Source organism: Patiria miniata, unplaced genomic scaffold (genome assembly GCF_015706575.1).
Source record: "Patiria miniata isolate m_02_andy unplaced genomic scaffold, ASM1570657v1 HiC_scaffold_5, whole genome shotgun sequence".
Lineage (NCBI taxonomy): Eukaryota > Metazoa > Echinodermata > Asteroidea > Valvatida > Asterinidae > Patiria > Patiria miniata.
The window spans coordinates 29,630,879-29,649,612 of record NW_024037072.1 but is presented as its reverse complement, the minus strand read 5'-3'; the positions used below and the strand labels follow the sequence as shown (position 1 = coordinate 29,649,612).

General features: G+C 40.2%; 1 protein-coding gene across 4 annotated transcripts in view; it reads right to left on the bottom strand.

Moving 5' to 3' along the window:
- Window positions 1-18,734, bottom strand: part of LOC119740397 (voltage-dependent calcium channel type A subunit alpha-1-like) — a 52,076-nt gene that overhangs the window by 13,808 nt on the left and 19,534 nt on the right. For 3 of the 4 annotated variants that reach the window (XM_038215685.1, XM_038215683.1, XM_038215686.1), the window contains 17 exons: window positions 17,023-17,135; window positions 16,537-16,646; window positions 15,109-15,240; window positions 14,541-14,619; window positions 13,652-13,769; window positions 12,980-13,148; window positions 11,827-11,903; window positions 10,911-11,117; window positions 9,647-9,734; window positions 8,792-8,921; window positions 8,146-8,318; window positions 7,858-7,972; window positions 7,249-7,409; window positions 6,132-6,272; window positions 5,190-5,391; window positions 4,506-4,670; window positions 3,533-3,643 (listed from right to left, as the gene is read on the bottom strand). In XM_038215685.1, the coding sequence (XP_038071613.1) occupies window positions 3,533-3,643; window positions 4,506-4,670; window positions 5,190-5,391; window positions 6,132-6,272; window positions 7,249-7,409; window positions 7,858-7,972; window positions 8,146-8,318; window positions 8,792-8,921; window positions 9,647-9,734; window positions 10,911-11,117; window positions 11,827-11,903; window positions 12,980-13,148; window positions 13,652-13,769; window positions 14,541-14,619; window positions 15,109-15,240; window positions 16,537-16,646; window positions 17,023-17,135 (2,291 nt within the window). Of the gene's footprint in view, window positions 1-2,311; window positions 2,423-3,532; window positions 3,644-4,505; window positions 4,671-5,189; window positions 5,392-6,131; window positions 6,273-7,248; window positions 7,410-7,857; window positions 7,973-8,145; window positions 8,319-8,791; window positions 8,922-9,646; window positions 9,735-10,910; window positions 11,118-11,826; window positions 11,904-12,979; window positions 13,149-13,651; window positions 13,770-14,540; window positions 14,620-15,108; window positions 15,241-16,536; window positions 16,647-17,022; window positions 17,136-18,734 lie in introns of all 4 variants that reach the window. The other variant, XM_038215684.1, reaches the window with a different exon arrangement.

Here is an 18,734-nt window from a genome sequence, read left to right as displayed (position 1 = left end):
AACAAAAATATGAGGGACACAAACTAAATGTGTGGATAAAAGATAATGAAACGACAATGCCAACGGGTCTTTGGATGAAACAAAAATATCTTATCAGTTTACTAACAAAATCATAATGAATCACAGAAATATCTGTTTTGGGGACAATTTGTGGAGGTTTAGAGGTGGATGATATGGGTAACTCTAAAGAAATGAGGTAGGATAAAGTTGGCAGATGAAGTACATTTCTGAATTTCACTCATCTGAAGTGTGGAACAGAAAAATGTTTGGGGTGTTGGCGAGACATTTAAATGATAAAAAATACCTAAACTAAGACATATGCAGAAAAAACAAGTAACAGTGTTCTTTTGGGGTCCGCTCATAAGTCCGAAGCCTCATAGGTCCGACGCCTCAAATTCGGACTTATGAGGTGTCGGACTTATGAGGCATACCATTTAATTATTCCGCCTCATAGGTCCGACGCCTCATAAGTCCGACGCCTCATAGCTCCGACTATGAGGCGTCGGACCTATGAGGCGTCGGACTTATGATACGGCCCCGTTCTTTTACTTAAGTAAAATTTGAAACTTTGCATGGCGATTTGCAGTAACACCGTGTGGCAGAAACTCTTTTGAGAAGATGTGCGGTTCTCAAAAGAACCGGCTGGTTGTAGACTCGACGTTCAGATCATGCTCCAATCGTCTTCAGGAGAGAGCCGCTGAAGATATATCTCCTGAAGACGATCAGAGCATATACTGATCGGAACGTTGAGTTTCACAAGCAACCAATTCTTCTCAGTACCCCACATCTTCTCAAAAACTTTTCTGCCACATGGCGTCACTGCCAACACTCACTCTTTTTTTTTTTTAGCTAACTGGTCACAAATTTCATGCTACAAATAATATAAATATAAACTAAATGGCATAAGGTACTTTCAAACAATGGAAAAATGCTGCTTCCTGCATTTTTATGTGGATTTTCAAATTTTAAAGAAAACATGCATGGTATGCAGATGAGATTTGAAGGTTTGCATACTGAAAGGATAATAGTAAGATAAGAGAGTACCCTCCGGTTCTTTTCAGTCAGAGCAGTCTCTGGATGACGGGCAGAGCACACTGTCCGAAACGTTGAGTACCCTCCGATTCTTTTCAGAACCACACATACTCACAAAAGAGATTTGTCCCATGGTGCTACCGCAAACAACTTAGTATGAAAATCAGCCAACCACCATGACACATTTTGATGTAAAGAAGAAAAAGGTGGCCTGGAGAAATCCTGGTGGTCATTCATAGTTAACTTAAATAACCAGCATTTGTTCAAGCCAATTTGATCAAGATTAGCAAAAATAACAACTTTCGTCACTTCTGATACTCAAATCTGATCAGAACTTGTTACAGTCAACAGTAGATTTAGCTAGAGCTACATATCCACCACTTTTTCTTCATAAAAATACGACTTCTGTTTGTATTAGACCCACAGGTTTTAGCTCTTATCTTGTAGAACTGCTTGGCTGTACGACAGTGTTCAATTTGGGTGGATAAAACTGCATCTCAATGTAAGCATAGACCCAAGCTCTACTATCGCTCATATGCATTACCAGTGGAGGGTGATGTCAGGGTATACTAGAGAGATACACAATCTTATGAAAACTCAAAACTCTGTAACATTTCTTTCTTTTTTATAACATCATTACTTTTTAGTGATGGTAAAGACTGTTGAGCATATGTTATACACGATGGAAAAAAAAAATGAATGGCATACTTCCACTACCCTGAGACTCAAACCACATGTACCAATGCACGGATAATCTTTTTAGAAGAAAAATGAAATCTAGATCGCCCAATTCGGTCCAGTAGTCTTTGTTCTAGAACCTATTTTGTGAAGCAAGGTGGGGGTCATTTTTGTCCGGTGAATTTCCATGCCCGGGAATTTGACTTACATTATAATTGATAGAGGGATTGGTATATAATAATACCTACATCAAAGAAGTGTGATTCACAAAAAAGGCAAAAACTACTGGACCCAATGGGGAGATCTTGGTATCATCATTCTTCTACAAGGATTTTCCATCCATTGGTACAGTGGTTTGAGTCTTAAGGTATGCTGTTTTGTGGACCACCCTGTATAATCAAGTTTATGGCATATGCCATGCACACGTCTTGCTTTACCATAGTGTGTGACCATAAATTTATGAAGCACTGGATAGGGAGTCAAGATGATTCAAGTTCAAGTCCACAAATGAGTATAATACTAGTTATAGCGCCCTCAACTGACAATGTAGAGCCCAAATGACGGGAAACTAAGGAGGAGAGAATGATAAGAATACTTGTACCTTCGGTCCCAGGCCAATAAGCTTTAAGATGGCTTCGATCGAGAAGAGAACCGTGAAGGCGATATTGAGGTAGTTTAAGGTATCAACGTACTCCTGGGAGGATTTGTATTTCTAAGATGATGAAAGAAAATCAAGAGGTGGAGATAGAGAAAGAGGAGGAGCAATAGGGAGGCAAAAAGAGGGGAATGCATGGATACCAGGGATTTGGTTTGACAGGGAAAGAAAAGGAAGGAATTAGGGGATTCAAAGAAATGTGGGAGAGAAAAAATCAACCAAATGCCATTTTTTTGGTATGAAAAAGAATCCAATGCATGCATAGGACTGTAAAAGGAGGTTTCTCTTAGACAAATTTACAGTGAATTTAACTGAATGACAAGCTGTAGGAAAATACCAACATTGTTCACATTCAAATTATTTGCACAAAAGTAACTTCTCAAAACAATGATGAAAAAATTAGTGATAATTTTAGTTACATTTTTATATTTTTGTTTCACTTATCGATTGTTTTAGCACTTTTTTTGGGTGCATTTCACAGATGATGTAAATTTTGAAAAACACTCCTTTTACATGCTCCTCCTAATGATACCAAAAAACACCAAACCTTGCAGCATGCCATGAAATACAGGGAGGTGCAAACAGAAGGAAACCCACTATTGACAGGAATTTTAACCTACATGTACCTACTTAACGTATTTGAACTGCTTTTGTTTTATAATGTAGTGAAGTATAGCTCTTTAACCACACATTGTGGAACAAATCTTTTTAAAAATCACAGGAATAGTGTTATTATTCTAATTTGAATACAAGTCACCAAAATCACTGTTGTACATGTGTAAGTCTAGTGTAGTGTTTTTGGTTTTCAAATCAAGCTCCGGAGCTCAGTCAAGCAGATGGAATATAGCCGTCCATGGACAAACAAAACTATCACATCTCAGAGACAAAATATGCATTTGCAATCATATTTTTGGTCACTTATGTTTAAAGATCAATATTTTAATACCATTAAATTGAAATTTTGAAATATGTTCAACGAGTAGGTTAAAATTGCTGTCAAAAGTGGCTTTCCTTCTCTTTGCACCACCCTGTATACCACCAAAAACTGAAAAACAGAAAAGCCAGCGGAATTGAGAGGCGTGTGTCAAACTCAAGATGGTGACACGTCTTTGAGGAGAAGACGTTTGGATGTTGATGGATGATAACGATGCGGTCATTTTCTCTTACCCTCGGCCCAAAGCCGATAAGCTTGAGGATTGCCTCAATGGTGAACATAACAGTGAATGCTATATTCAAGTACTTCAGAGTGTCTGTGTAGGTATCCGTTGCTTTATAGGTCTACATACACGCACAAGACATGAGGTATAATACACACACTCAGGATTAGCATGACGACGTCAGAGCCATATTGAATTTATGGAGAGTCTTTTCAAGCCATTTTGGACTAAGCAATGAACGGAGAATCAAGTTGTGCATGTTTCTGCAATAAATAATTAAAGAATGGGATTTTCTAGACCAATCTGAATACATATGCGACTTGATGTACACGCATGACTCCTGCTTGTTGTCAAGCAAGTTTTGCAATTGTTTTCTAATGCTAGCATCAACCTGGCTATCTTTATGTCACTTCACACAACAGTTGAATGCTCCAATTATTCCATATAGCTCTGATAGTATTATCATTTTAACAGTCGGGTCATTTCTATGCACTGTCATAACTTAGTGTTGTTTCATTTCAATGAAAGTGTCCGCTGTTTCTCGACATGAGCCCCCTTTCTCCTGATTGGAAAACAATCGACTTGTCTAAAGCTTCACAGCTTGAGTTATAATTTCATTTGCTTTCAATAAATCTAACTTAGCCTCTTTGAGAAAGCTCCTGTCTTGATCTTATTTGTCAGACCCTCACAACATTGTGGTTTGTATATTTCAGGTCAATCCAGTCAGTAAGAAGTTTGCAACATTTTTTTTCATTTTTCAGGGTCGACGGATCGTTAAAGTTGTCTTGAATTATTGTTTATCTCTGTAAACTTTCACACATTCCAGGACTATTGTTGAGCAAAGCAAAATGTTTGAGGGTCAAGTTTCGAACTTACAGCCTTGAAGCTGTGAGTCAGTCAGTGTGTCTGTCTGTCTGTCATTTGGTTTCTAGTCTGTCTGTTTGGCTGTTTTCCCTTCGTCTGTTTGGATCAGAATGGAGTACCTTCATCATCAGTGCGATGGTATTCAGAGCAATGAGAAGCATGATGAAATATTCAAACGGTCGAGACACCACCAGTTTCCAGACTTTGTACTTGATGGAGTTCTTGTCGACAGGAACAAAACCGTCTGTGGGCTTGGCCTGAATACAGAACTCCATGCATTGTTTCTATGGAAACAACAAAAGCGTTAGATGTAATATGGGACAGTCTTGGCACAATATGGGCTTCGTGCACAAGTACCCCCCTCAACGGTAACAAAGGGGGAGTTGGGGGAGACCGCGAGAGAGCCACGCCTGATGTTCAAAGCAAAGACGCTATATGGCTTTGTGCACATTCAGAAAAAATGCTAACCATCCTGTTCACATGGTGTGTCCCATTCACATGGTGTGTCTCATCCACATGGCTCACAAGAGTGGCACAAAGCACCCTCTCTTGTTGCCGCACAGAGCTCATGGGGACTGGCAAGGAAAGGGGGGGGGGGCTTAGAACTCACTACTCTGTCTCATACGGTACACCTGTCGTGACCACTTAAAATCAGAAAGAAATTACAATACTGAATTGAAAAAAATCATACGAGGGGCAGATTGCAATATTATCTAAAAGCTGTCTATGTAATGCAGCCCAGTAATTATGATCTGACTTTTTACAGGGGGGGGGGGGGGGAAGAGGAGGGATATTAGATGTACCTGATTCTTGTCAATGTCTCCATTCTGGACATCTTGTTCTCCTTGCTCCTGAAAGGTGATGATGATCAGCGCAACAAAGATGTTCAGGTAGAAGAAAGGGAAGATGATGAAGTAGACCACATAGTAGAGAGCCATGGAGAGATTGTTGTAGGGCTCAGGGCCTCGGCCTTCTTCTGTCGCATCAATGGAGTGCTGTAAGACACTAGGATAGAAACAGGAATAGGGAGAATTACTCAGCTGTTTGTTCTTTGTCTGTTTCAGTGCTAGGTTTGTACTAAACATATCAGGTAAATGTAACACCAAAAGAGGGAAGAATTTTGGCAAGGTGTTTTGACAAGTCTTGGTTTGCCTTAGTCAAGCTGGACTTGGATGTCCAAAGATGTTATTGACACTAAGTGACTAAGTCAATCAGTGACTCAGTCAGTCATTAGTCAGTGGGGGAGTCAGTCGGTCGGGGAGTCGGGGGGGGGGGGGGGAGTCAGGGAGTCAGTCAGGGAGTCAGTCAGTCAGTGACTCAGTAATCAATTAAAGGTTTGTGAATGATGGTCAGGTCAGGGATTTGAATCCTGCTGCTGGTCATACGTTGTGTCCATGGGCATGCCATTTCTTCTACTTGCCTCTCTTGAGTCTCCACACGATAGTGTATATGGGTACTGGTGTATTGTAAAATTTGGACTTACAAAATTCCGACTCATTGATTGTATTGCGCATGTCTATAAGTGAAGTTAATTAGGAAAGTGACAGGGCATGCGTGATGGTTAGAGTCCATATGAGGTAAAAGACATCAGGAGTCCACATATCATGACACCGATAGCTAGGGAAAAAGCTGTGAAAGATTGGCGGAAGGAACTGAAATGTTCTCGGTGGTTTCATGCCAAGGAATCTGGCACTAGACACCGGCCTGATGGCTTCACATTATTTTTGTAATATATTCATACTTACTCAGGCCATCCATCTCCGGTGGAGACAACGAACAAAGTGAGTAACGCTGAAAAGACGTTATCATAATGGAATGAATACAGCTCCCACTGTCTGGGCTGAATTTCTGCAATCAGGTCACCGCTGTAGACGAAAAAGTTACCCCTGGGAAAAACAAAAACAACCATGCTTTAATAATTCCTACCCCTACCCTTACCTCCTAACCCCACCCCAAAAAACTTGAGTTTAAATGCTAATGAAATTTACAAATAGTAATTTGTTAAAATTCTGGTAAAGACTTGGTAGTAATTTGTTTAATAATCAGCATTTGATAAGTTCATAATTCCTACCCCTACCCTTAACCCCTACCTCCACCCCCACCCCAAAAAAATAATGAGTTTAAAATGTTAATGAAACTTCCGAATAGTAATTTGTTATAATTAACTGAAATAAAAATTCTGGTAAAGACTTGGTAGGATTTCAGGCACCAAACTTTGAATTTTGCGTCAGGAATCTTTTTGTTCTCTTCAGTACACTTGTTAAATGATTAACAATTGTCTTCCTTCAAGTTTCTGTGTAAAACAGACTAATGCTATTGGATCAATTTCAACTCAATACTTAATTCACTTTCAATTTCAAAATAAAAAAGTAAGGGATATATTGCACCAGAATAGACCTTAATGCTTGCCGATGTCTCATCAGAGGGCGTTCTTTTTTCCATTTTTAAGCTGAATGCACAAATAGTTTACTAGCGCCGATCCATTCCATGCAAAACCAATGCCCAAAATTATAGTTGAAAAGCTTGGTTTCAAGATAGTCATGGCACCTAACTCATGTGAAATTATTCTTTCTGGCATGCTGTCATTTTGAAGAAAACACTCCAGGAAGGTCATTTCCAAAGACGCGTCTAAAGACGCATTTTGGAAAACTTCCGTTAGCAATTCGTTTTTACTGGTGTGCGCAAGCTTTGACATAACGCACTAAATGGGCTAAATCCACCTCGTTAGCCACAGGCATGACAAGACTTTCAGGGGAACAGCCATTCTGAATCAGTTTGATGGATTTTGTGCGCTCTTGGACAGTCTTTACTAGCGTGGCTCTTGTTTGTTTGTTTGTGGGTTTTTTAAGATTATTGGCTTACTTGCACTCTAACTCGGTGTGCTTGGAGGGATCTGTACAGTGGAAGAAACGACCCTTGTAGAGCTGAACACCAATCACAGCAAAGATGAACATGAAGAGAGCGTAGACGATGGCAATGTTGGTGACGTTCTTGACGGAGTTCACCACGCAGTCAAACACGGCCTAGTGGGAGGCAACGCAGGGTATTAACAACCGACTCATCAAGATATTTCTGATTGAAGCAATGTATACTTGGCTTTGACAACTATGTGTACTGTATATCATAGCACACAACTACAGATAGGCAATTAGAGGTAGTATATTAGAGTGAGATTTTGGTCTGTAAATAGATCCTCAACAATTACAAGACAGATTCATTTGCCTATAGCTATTTTAAAAAAATGGAGATTTCTAGAATGTTAAAAGTACCTGAGAATGCAACACTGTATATGAAATAACCCTCATCACAATTTCTGCTTCTACTTTGTAGGATTAACCTGTGGCACAGTGTTTTGTACCAACACAGTCAGCGAAACCTGCTTGGCACTACCTTCCTCAATCCTACAAAATCCACCAAACCCACTCTGGATCTTGGAAGATCTGTGATGGTCTGGTTACAGCTTGCGCTCACCTTGAGTTTGGGAACTCTCTTGATAGTTTTGAGGGGTCGTAGCACTCGAAACACTCTGAGCGCTTTGATGGTGTTCAGGTTTTGGCTAGCACTCGAGTTATCTCCACTTCGTTGCCTATAAAAAAAATAATCAGACAGTTTAATCCATTATTTGAAAATATATAGTTACAGACCACCACTTTTTGGTACAGTACTAAAGGTTTACTAATTAAGGGGATAAATATCATAAATTGGTCTGGTTTAAACAAAAGACAGTTCAAAACTGTTCCACGGAGCTTTGCTACTTACGACAGCTCAACACTGATAGCGATCACTGCACAGATGACGACAACAGCATCTAGAATGTTCCAGACATCTCGGCAGTAAGATCCTTTATGGAACAGCAATCCCATATTGGTGATCTTGAGTATCATCTCAATGGCGAAGATAGTGGTGAAGATGTAGTCAAAATACTCCAGAACCTTCAAGAAAGACAAGAACATCTTCAAAAATCTGAAAAATCAAAACCCTTTGGAAATCTGTTCTTTTCCTAAAGTTTTGTCAGACCTTTTAAATAACCCCCTTTTTTATATGTGATGCGATCAAGCTAAATGAGTCGTTTGTCGACCCTGGTAATTTTTTTTTAACAGACTTGAAAAGACCAGCATTACTGCTGTGAAAACCCACTCATTTAAGCTTGAACGCATCGCATATTTGAACAGTGGAAGTACCGGTAAGTCTTTAGTCACAAACCTGATTGAGTTAACCACATGACTGAAAAGACATTCAAACAATTCTTTCTTTGTGGTCTGTCTGATCAACAGCACCATAGCATTGATCCACTTTTTTATTTGTTATTTTATATCTGAAACTTTTGGGGTGATGGGGGTTGGGGAGTGTAGTGGGTGATGGGAGTTGGGGTGGAGCATAGCGTCTGGGGAGGGAGGGGGCATACCGTATTGTAGGTACTCTCTGAATGAATGGGGTCTTCCATAGCTAGTGTGATGCTACTCAGAGCAATGGCAACCATGATGAGGAAGTCAAAGTAGCGAAGGTTGACAATGTAGTGGCAGAACCGTCGCATGCTAAGGGAAACAAAGAGAGAATAATATCAGAAGAACTTGCTATCAATTTATGTTAAGAAACTCGCAAATTTCAAGGTTTAAGTACCACTACTTATAGTCCAGGAATGAAAGAGCTAATGTCCTCATTTTCACACTTTCTTTTGTCAGAGGGATATCTTTCCCAATGGGACAGGACGTTTTGGTACTGCATACATCACATAGATCTCTGTAACTAATTCATTATTTTTTTCAGCTGACAAGAAAAAGTTTCAATGGAAACTCGCAGCTATAGTGATCTTGTGGGTTCGTTGCAACCCACCACTCTCTTAATTATTATTATTATGAAACATTGACACAAGGGCAGAAAGCCGTGCAACTTTATGCACATGAATGAAAGGTTTAAAGAGAGACACCATTGCCAAGCTCATTACTGTCATAACCAGCCTGCATTGACGACTAAGTAGTCAAAATGCAGATTTATCGCACAGCATTCAGAAAATGAGCAAAAGTTCACAAACAAAACAAACAAAACCCAAATATTGGGACCACTGTTTTAGGGAAATTCTGCATGTAGCACTTTCAAAATCTAGAATATGAAAGCCCAATTCATATGCTTTCTTTTAGTACAAGAATCATTCAAATCACTCCTGTACTTTTCAAGTTACGTAATTTTAAACACCAAATTTTAAGTCACCAGGGTTGTAGGATAGGGCGTTGGGTACCAGTTAATATGATGGGATACTTACGGGTTGGTGGTACTGAAGATGAAGAGGGAACTGTAAGGAACCATCTCCTTGGGTCCAAACTCATCGTCTCCTTGAGTGTCTTGAGCTTCTGAAATGCAAAGCCAAGTTAAACTAAGATAACTGCAGATCAATCAATCCCTGATTGAATGGGACATTTCCATCTAGGGTGTAATTTATATCAACTGGATACAGTATTGCCAGCACTTGTGAGTAAACGATTGATGGCTTTGGCGACATGCGATTCCACAACCTCCTGCCTACTGATGAAGATATCTTAACTGTTCAATCCTCAAGCTTGTTTAGATTGCTCGCGTTATCAATGTTACATTTACCCCAATGTGTTTTATCATAACAAGTTCTAGCTGTTTGTCCAGAAAAATATTGTAGTTATAAGTGGTACAGTTCATTTACTTCAATCGTCATCAACATAATTGACTAATGATCATCAACATAACTTGAGAATTCTGAGAGACTAAAATGTGATGACCTAATTTTAACCAGATAAATAATGTTCACTATATTCTGTACCTCTGCACAATCATTACTTATTAGGTATAGGAACTAGGACAGCACAATGTCATTTTATACTTAGCATTCCTTTTTACATGCTCTTCTAAAAGCAAAATGGCATAAGATGAACTATTTTCACAGACAAAACTAACATAGCTCCGACCAGACACTGAACTTGTTATACAGCCAAGCGCTAGAAAGAGTTAAACCATACAAGTTATTGTTATTTTTCTTTCTGTCTTGAATGCTGTATTTTTTTTTTTTAATGATCATACGTTAAGTTCATAAAAAGTCATGGCACACTCCCTGTGGGATATCACAAACACACTGACTTTTGTACGTACAGTGTGAATGCTTATATCATTGGTACCCGCACTATTTTCACCATGTTTTCACACATGAGTGGGAGCAGTGAACTAGCAGACTCCATGCACAAGTAATCCCTTACTTGGTATTACAAGATAGACCTAGGAGTGCATTGCAATCGACGCCTGTCATTCTTTCCAGGATGATACCTGTTTTTGCATTTAGAAACAAATGTATTCATACAAACTTTGTGCCACATGCACATGAACTAGCACGTGCACGCAATAATGTCCCGCCAAAGATTTCGTAGTGTTCATGCATTGAGGTCACAGGCCAGGTTGCAAAGGCCATTTTAAAGGCCACTTTGCTCAACATCAACCAGACATATTGGCAGCTTCTTGACACTCTTATTTGATTTCTTTGATTGAATCTATGAAACCAGTCTTGCCTTCATCTTTGTTCTCCCGTCTACCACAGCAGGGGGGTCGTGAGCAGGGACAAGCAGACCAGCAGGTGGAGTTACAGACGGCATCCACACCGGGACAATTCACCGGTCCCACAGCGGGGCACGGCCATGGGATACCATGCACATGCAGATAGGTAAACCAGCGGCGCCAGCGGGATCCAGGAGGGTCCACCACAGTCACTATGATCTCTGCTTGAGGTCAGGGGTCGTTCATGGGTTCAACAGTTCAAAGGTCAAATGGGTAGTGGTTGTAGTAGCATAAGCACGAATAAAACAAATAGAAAAATCATGGATAAAACAAGACAAAAACAGCCAACAAGGTAAATAACAGTCACAAATATTGTAATGTACATGTGCACCGGTTGCATGGGGTTTTGGGGTATCATTTTAAGATTTTAAGCAGTTTACATTTGAGAAGTCACTTTAGCGTGGACATTTTTGAGTGTGTGATTCAAAAATGAATTAATAAGCATAGGGAACCAGAATTTCGAGATGAATTGTACACTGACGTGCAATTCGGCCTTTTGGCCAGGACAGCTTTTATAATTATAAGAAAAAAATAATTGTTGGGAGTTTCTTTTTACCATTTTAAGCAGTTTTCTTAGCGTTTGCGAAATGAAATGAACTAACAGTTGTTGCTCATACTTTTTGAAAAGTCTTACTACGACCAGCCCACGTCAGCAGTATTTAAATGATTTTAAGATGACCATCATTCCTAAAATTGTCCATCATTTGACCTCTATTCTCACTCAATTTTATCCACTGATTAAGTATTTGCCTGTGGACTTTCAAGGTTAAGGTTCCATATAGTAATTATCTGCATGGTGTTCTCCATTTACAATCACTTGGAGAGATGGTCACTTTATGATTTACCATTGACACTTGACCTTTAACCTACCTGGGTCACCATTCTCAACTTTGTAGTCTCCATTTATCCCTTTGGCATCGTTCATATTGATGGCTGCACTTCCCTCTCTGGAGAGAATAAATTAAAATAGTTGAACATTGTTATAAGACACATCCCCTTTTTCCTCGTAACCCCACCTCTTCAATCAGATAACCCTAGCTGCCCCTTAATTCCATAAGACCTGACCTATCCGTTGTTCTCTGTCCATGCTGTGGTGAGATAGGGATGTGTGTTTGCATTATGCGTGCTGCAATTGATCTCACAAAGAAAAAGATGATCAGCCGTAAGTCTCACTGTCGTCCAATGTTTCCATTATTTTATGTCCCTTAGCCCCTGAAACTGATCATTCTGCTCTAATAATGTTCTGCAGCCATGTGCACAGAACATGTGGGCTATGAGTAGACTTCGGCTCAGGTCGCAATCAAGTTGTTAGTTCCACTGGCAAGAAAGTTCTGTGATATCACGAGTCCATCGTGCATTGACGGCTGTTTCATGTATTGACTGTAGGTTATTTTATCACACAGATTAACTCAAGTCCAACGAGAGAGAGAGCAGGTTAACACAGCGTCTCTAGCTCTGTCACACATACACCATGTATAACTCTGCATGTGTATGGACATAGACCTAGGTACAGTCCCACATTCAAGTTTTCTGTTGTTTATGCACCATTCATGTTCAACAGTTCAAATAATAGATGGTTTCAATATGGGGTTTTCCCCTTCACCAATGTATAAACACTGCATACTTGGTGTATTACCTCCCGAGCAAAAGTTGCAAAAAAATCACTCGGGTGGGACTCGAACCCACGACCTCCTGTTTTATAGGTATCAATATAAATAGATGGTTTCATTACTTGACAAAAACAGTAATTACATTGACCATTAATTTTATGAAAATCTGCAAGAAAGACATAATCCCCACAAGTTGTTTAGTCATCAAGACATATTGCTTTTCCCTGCTGGTGTTAAGCATTCATCCAAACTCCCTCCAGAAGAGTGAGGAGATGACAGCTGGAGATAAGAGAGGCTTGAAATCCTGGTTTGGGATTGTGCAAAAGCCCGAATATCAGCTCTTTACTCAGGTTTTCTGGTATAAGAGGATTCACGGCATGTATTCATGGGGTTCATTCTAACCGCCTCCTTACATCGCTTCCTGTCCAGGCTGCAGTGAGTTACGATGAGTCTGTAGTTCTCTCTGCTCGGCATCTCTCAGTGCTTGAGCCTCCTCTTCATCCTCCTGATCCAGTTTGGTCATCTCTTGGGCATTAGCCACGTTATCCACAGCGATAGCAAGGAAGATATTCAAGAGGGTGTCTGAGTGTAATCAGGTTAAGGAACATTTAACCCTCAACTTTGATAACAAGAAAGAGTGCCGATATTGAAGGACAGTTGGGAGCCATCTTGCTTTGTGCATACTGGTATACGTAGATTTGATACAAGGTGAGCAGTGCATGTTAACAGTGAAGTATCCTTCGCAAACTCTTGTAATATAGCACCCTCTATATGTTTGCATGTCCCTAAACACAATCTTCCTGAAGCATAGGCGAGTCACAGTAACTTGTAAGTGGCAAACAAAGGTAACTTTAAACACTTTCAATTCCATTTATATTGCGAGTTGTGTGGAGATTTCTATCGCTGTCTTGTAATTAACTTGTAATTAACAAATACTGTGACTGAAGTTTGCATGCTTTTTGCCATGCTTCTTGCTTGTGGCCTTTGTAAACAATGACAATGTTTTTTCAGCAGGAATTTTCAGTCAGCCAGGACTGGAAAAGTAGCTCCGGGCCTTGTTTGAAATAATTAACGTCCAAGGATACAGTTGCCAAATAACGTCAGAATGACGAAGTAGAGACTGTAGATCATGCCCATTGACACGCCTCCCTGAGATTGTATCCCATACCACATCACCACGTTCCAATCCTCTCCTGACAAGATCTATAAAACAAAACAATAAAAAAAATACATCAGCGGGATTCGAACCATAAACCACCGGACTGCTAGTCAAGTGCTTTACCATTACAATAGTAGGCACAGTAAGTTCCTGCCAAATTTGAAGCTTAATTCCAATTGATTATTAGACAAGTCAGTGCTCAATGGAAAACCAAAGTATGAAAACATGTGGATCCGAACCTCTAACCACTGGCTTGTTGTTCAAGTGCTGAGTCAAGTGCTGAGCATTCACAAGGAACAAACTTATAAGAACACATGTTGGATTGGAACCTAAAACCATTCAATTGCTTTTAAAACGATCTATCCAAATAACATATTGAAACAGGTAGATAAGTTGAACGTCATCCTAGCACCAATTGAATGCTATTCAAGTGATCACCAATAAAAGCTGAAAGCTGACGCGGGGTTTGAACCTACTCAGTATAATAAGATGGTATTTTACATCGGGGTGATACAAATCAAATTATAGGTTTTGCCCTTCACTGACGTTTAAACACTGTATATTCAGTATGTAACCTCCCGAGTGAAAGTTGGAAAAAACACATCAGATTCGAACCAGCCAACCGATCCCGTTAGCTCGGTGGTCGAATGGTAAGACAACTGCTTTCACTCAGGAGGTAACACACTGAGCACACAGTGTTTAAACGTCGGTGAAGGGCAAAACCTATCATTTGATCAATTCAGTATAGCCACATTGCATTCTGCTTGTAGCAACAAGTTGGTATCAACAAGCACGTATCCACAAGTTGAGCTCACCTGAAACACCGTCATGAGTGCGATTGGAAAGATGTCAAAATTGTTGGAAGGTTTGGGGCTGGTAGGGTCATAGTTAAAACTAGAGAAGAAAACAAAACGACGAAAGCACTATTAATGGAAGAAAATATAAAGCAAAAATATACATCAGTATTTTTGGCTGATTGTTTTTGTTTTTATTTTTCCAAAAAAAACAACTTATGAATGTCGGGCAATTTTCAAAGACATTTTTCATGGTCGCATAATTCTAGAGTTGCATGAGAAAGACAAATGCACTTCATTGGTTTTACATTTCAAAACTTGAATGAATCAATTTTTGTTGGTTTGTGTTTTGGTGATGTGTACTCCAATCATTGATCGTTTCTCTTTGCTTTTCGCTGGCCAAGATTCTGGACTTTTTAACATAAAAAACAGTTACCAATATATCAAATACTTGCATGTGCTGAAAGATGTTTGCTATGTGATTAAAAACTACTGAGTTTCTGGGGTTTATGTTAGAAGTCCTGGAGATTGGACCAAGATGTCCCCAAGTCCAGCTACGCGCCGTCAACCGGTGTCCTGCCATACTTACGAGCCACCAAATAGCTGCATGCCGAGCAAGGCAAATATGACGATGAATAAGAAGAGCAAGAACACCAGACTGACAATGGAGCGAATACTCTGCACCAAGGAGAGGATCAAGTAGCGCATCGAAGACCAGTATCTGGGGAGGAAGCAGCAGTACAAAGACAAAAATAACCGGTCGGTAGGTAAACAGCTCAACCTCTATCCCCAAAAAGCTATGTGGGCTTAGCAGAAAGCTCTACTCAGAAACCAAACCTATACAGTAAGAAAGGACGTACGTCACAGGGCAAATTTTTTGGCAACTTGTTACTTTGAGCAAGCTGCTCAACAGTATGTGCTTTGCAGCACTCTAAGATCAAACCCTGTTTTGGGAAGGATGGGGCAGTAGCAGGTCTACTATGTACTAGGATTAGAATATGTTGGGCATAGAAATTTAAGTAATTTCCCAAGACAGGTAAGAAGCTTGTGGGATAAGCAACAATTGAGAGGGGCTGGTTTAAATGGATCATAGCCTATGGATGGAGCAAACGAGCCGAACAGGGACGGTGTACATGTATGCAAAGGATTTCAATGGGACTTAATTTCAGGAGGGGTAGGTAGTGGGGTACATCTAAGGGTATGCATTCATGTACAGGGGAAGGGGTGCACCATTCACAAATCAATGCCAAGGAGTTTGCAGGCCTTGCATAATCATTGAGGAACCAGTGTTTGGTGGTTTGTCAATTCATGAGTGTATCAATCTATCATGTTTGTGTTGTATTCCTTGAAAGTTGAGGGAGACTGTGATGTGTTTTTTAATAGAATTCTTGGGATGCAAGTCTTTTTTTTGAAGAGCAGACAACTGAAAGAGAATGACAAACCCCGGGTGTAAAGTGACTATTGAGGGCTTACATTTTTTATAAGGCTTTTTTATGATTTCACTGCGCAAATGTTGCTTTGCGGTTGAGACTTTTACCCCTTTCATGTTACCATGCAAAAAGGAGGACTATAAAATGACATCACAAGTAATATATCAACTGTCAACTGTATTGTTCATTCTCAAATCCTTGGGTATGGCATAACGTCAGTCACGAGAAGGACCCTTTTGTATTGGACTGAAAACACAAATTATCAAAATGCAAGAAAATGTGAGCTGACGAAATGTTTTGTTGACAGCGGTAAAAATTAGACACAAAACGGCAAGAACTAACGACTTATACAATCACTTCCAACTGTAACATGCACAACAGTCAAATTAGTACATATTTTGACTTGACAACGTCCCATTTTTTGAAAAACATTCGGAAAACGACCCAATTTGTCTGACATTTATTTCGTCTGCTGGGTTTGACACTCAAAGAAAATCATATCAAGAACACAGTGACTCTTTCCAATACAAACTATACTATGCTGAGTGAATGTATGAATATGACGCAAGACAAGTCTGTTGATTTACCTTGTTACTTTGAATATTCTAAGAAGGCGCAGGGCTCGAAGGACGCTGAAACCAAATGAACCACTCTGAAACCTAGTATAGATGATCTCAAACAAACTAGCCAGGATAACCTACAGAACAGAAGGCAACAGGTACAACAAAATATGAGATTAACTACTAAATGATGATTATGATGATGATGAGGTACCAGTGAGAATGGTAACTACAGGATGAATTTATCGCTACTATACTATCAATTGTAAAAGGTGGATGTGTGTGTAAGTACATGTATCTGTGTTTGTTCCTGAGTTGTTCGCTCACAAAGCAGGTGACCGGTGGCCCAGTCGTCTCAATACTGCGAAGCTGGCAACAGACGATATCTTTCATCAATCTGATACCTCTCATCAATCTTTGACAACAATTATGGTGATTATGAGGAGTGATACTGCTATAAGATTGGCCAGGAAGTAACTCAAGTATCGGACCCAGAGCGACAGGATAACTCACCAGACAGTCAAACTTGTTGAAGGCAGATCGGAAGTAGCCCGATAGGCTTAGGCCATACATCTTGATGGCCATCTCTATGATGAAGATTCCTAAGAAGATATAGTCTGCATGGGCTGTGGATGTGAACAGATTTGGTAAACTCTTGAAAACTCTACAAAACAATTTACTGAGTATGTGGTCATCACGGCTCTTGAAATGATAAAAGTCTATGTGAACTAGCAAGGTCATGAATGGACCCTGCAGGCTATTGGGTTGGGTACATTTTCTCACAGTGCTTGTGGATCACCTGACTAAAAATTGTGATCTGATTGGTCCATTACTCTTGGCTGGTTATCATCAAAGAATTCACTATAAATGTTCGCCTCAATCCTTGCTTCTGTGGTAGACACCTAGTTCTTAATTTAAATCAATCAACGGCACATTGTCAGCCAGTGAAATGTACGCGCCCTCAGCATACCGTAGCAAGATCACTTTCACTGGGGAGGGGGGGGGGGGTATTCGAAACAAGACACTCACCAATCCCTGCTGAAAGGTATACAGGATTTGTTCACCGATCAGTAAATTAAAAAAGACAGGGTGGGGGGGGGGGGTGTGTCTGGACACCATCTCCCTATGGGGCACTGTTCAAACCGGATGATCACCAACAGCAAAAATGGCGCTGTTCATGGCAGCACAATTGCCAAAATTCGCATGACATTAAAAAAAGGCCACTTTAAAAAACAAAAATAACAGCGTTGCTGTTGAAACCCCTCAGCCAGAGTCAAGTTATCATCAGGAAACCATTAACCTTTAACTCAACGTGGTGACCTTGACCTTTGGCCTTTGACCCCAGAACCAGTCCCAACATGCCTGTACCAATGGGAAACCCCCTACCGAAGTTAGACACCAACATTTCATTTCTAACTCAAGTTAGCATTCGGAACCATTTACATTGAACTCACCACGGTGACCTTGACCTTTGACCTTTTGACCCCAAAACCAATCCCAACTTGCCTGTACCCAAGGGCAAAGCCCTACCTCAGTCAGACACCAAAATCTCATTTCTAACTCAAGTTATCATCAGGAAACCATTTACCTTTAAATCACCATGCTGACCTTGACCTTTGACCTTTTGACCCCAAAACCAATCCCAACTTGCCTTCTCCCAAGGGGAACCCTCTTCCAAAGTTAGACACCAAAATCGCATTTGTAACTCAAGTTATCATCCGGAAACCATTTACCTTTAACTCACAATGGTGACCTTGACCTTTGACCTTTTGACCCCAAAACCAATCCCAACTTGCCTACTCCCAAGGGCAACCCTCTACCAAAGTTAGACACCAAAATCTCATTTCTAACTCAAGTTATCATCCTGAAACCATTTACATTTAACTCACCACGGTGACCTTGACCTTTGACCTTTTGACCCCAAAACCAATCCCAACTTGCCTACACCCAAGGGCAACCCCCTATCAAAGTTAGACACCAAAATCTCATTTCTAACTCGAGTTATCATCCGGAAACCATTTACCTTTATCTCACCATGCTGACCTTGACCTTTGACCTTTTGACCCCAAAACCAATCCCAACTTGCCTTCTCCCAAGGGCAACCCTCTTCCAAAGTTAGACACCAAAATCTCATTTCTAACTCAAGTTATCATCCGGAAACCATTTACATTTAACTCACCACGGTGACCTTGACCTTTGACCTTTTGACCCCAAAACCAATCCCA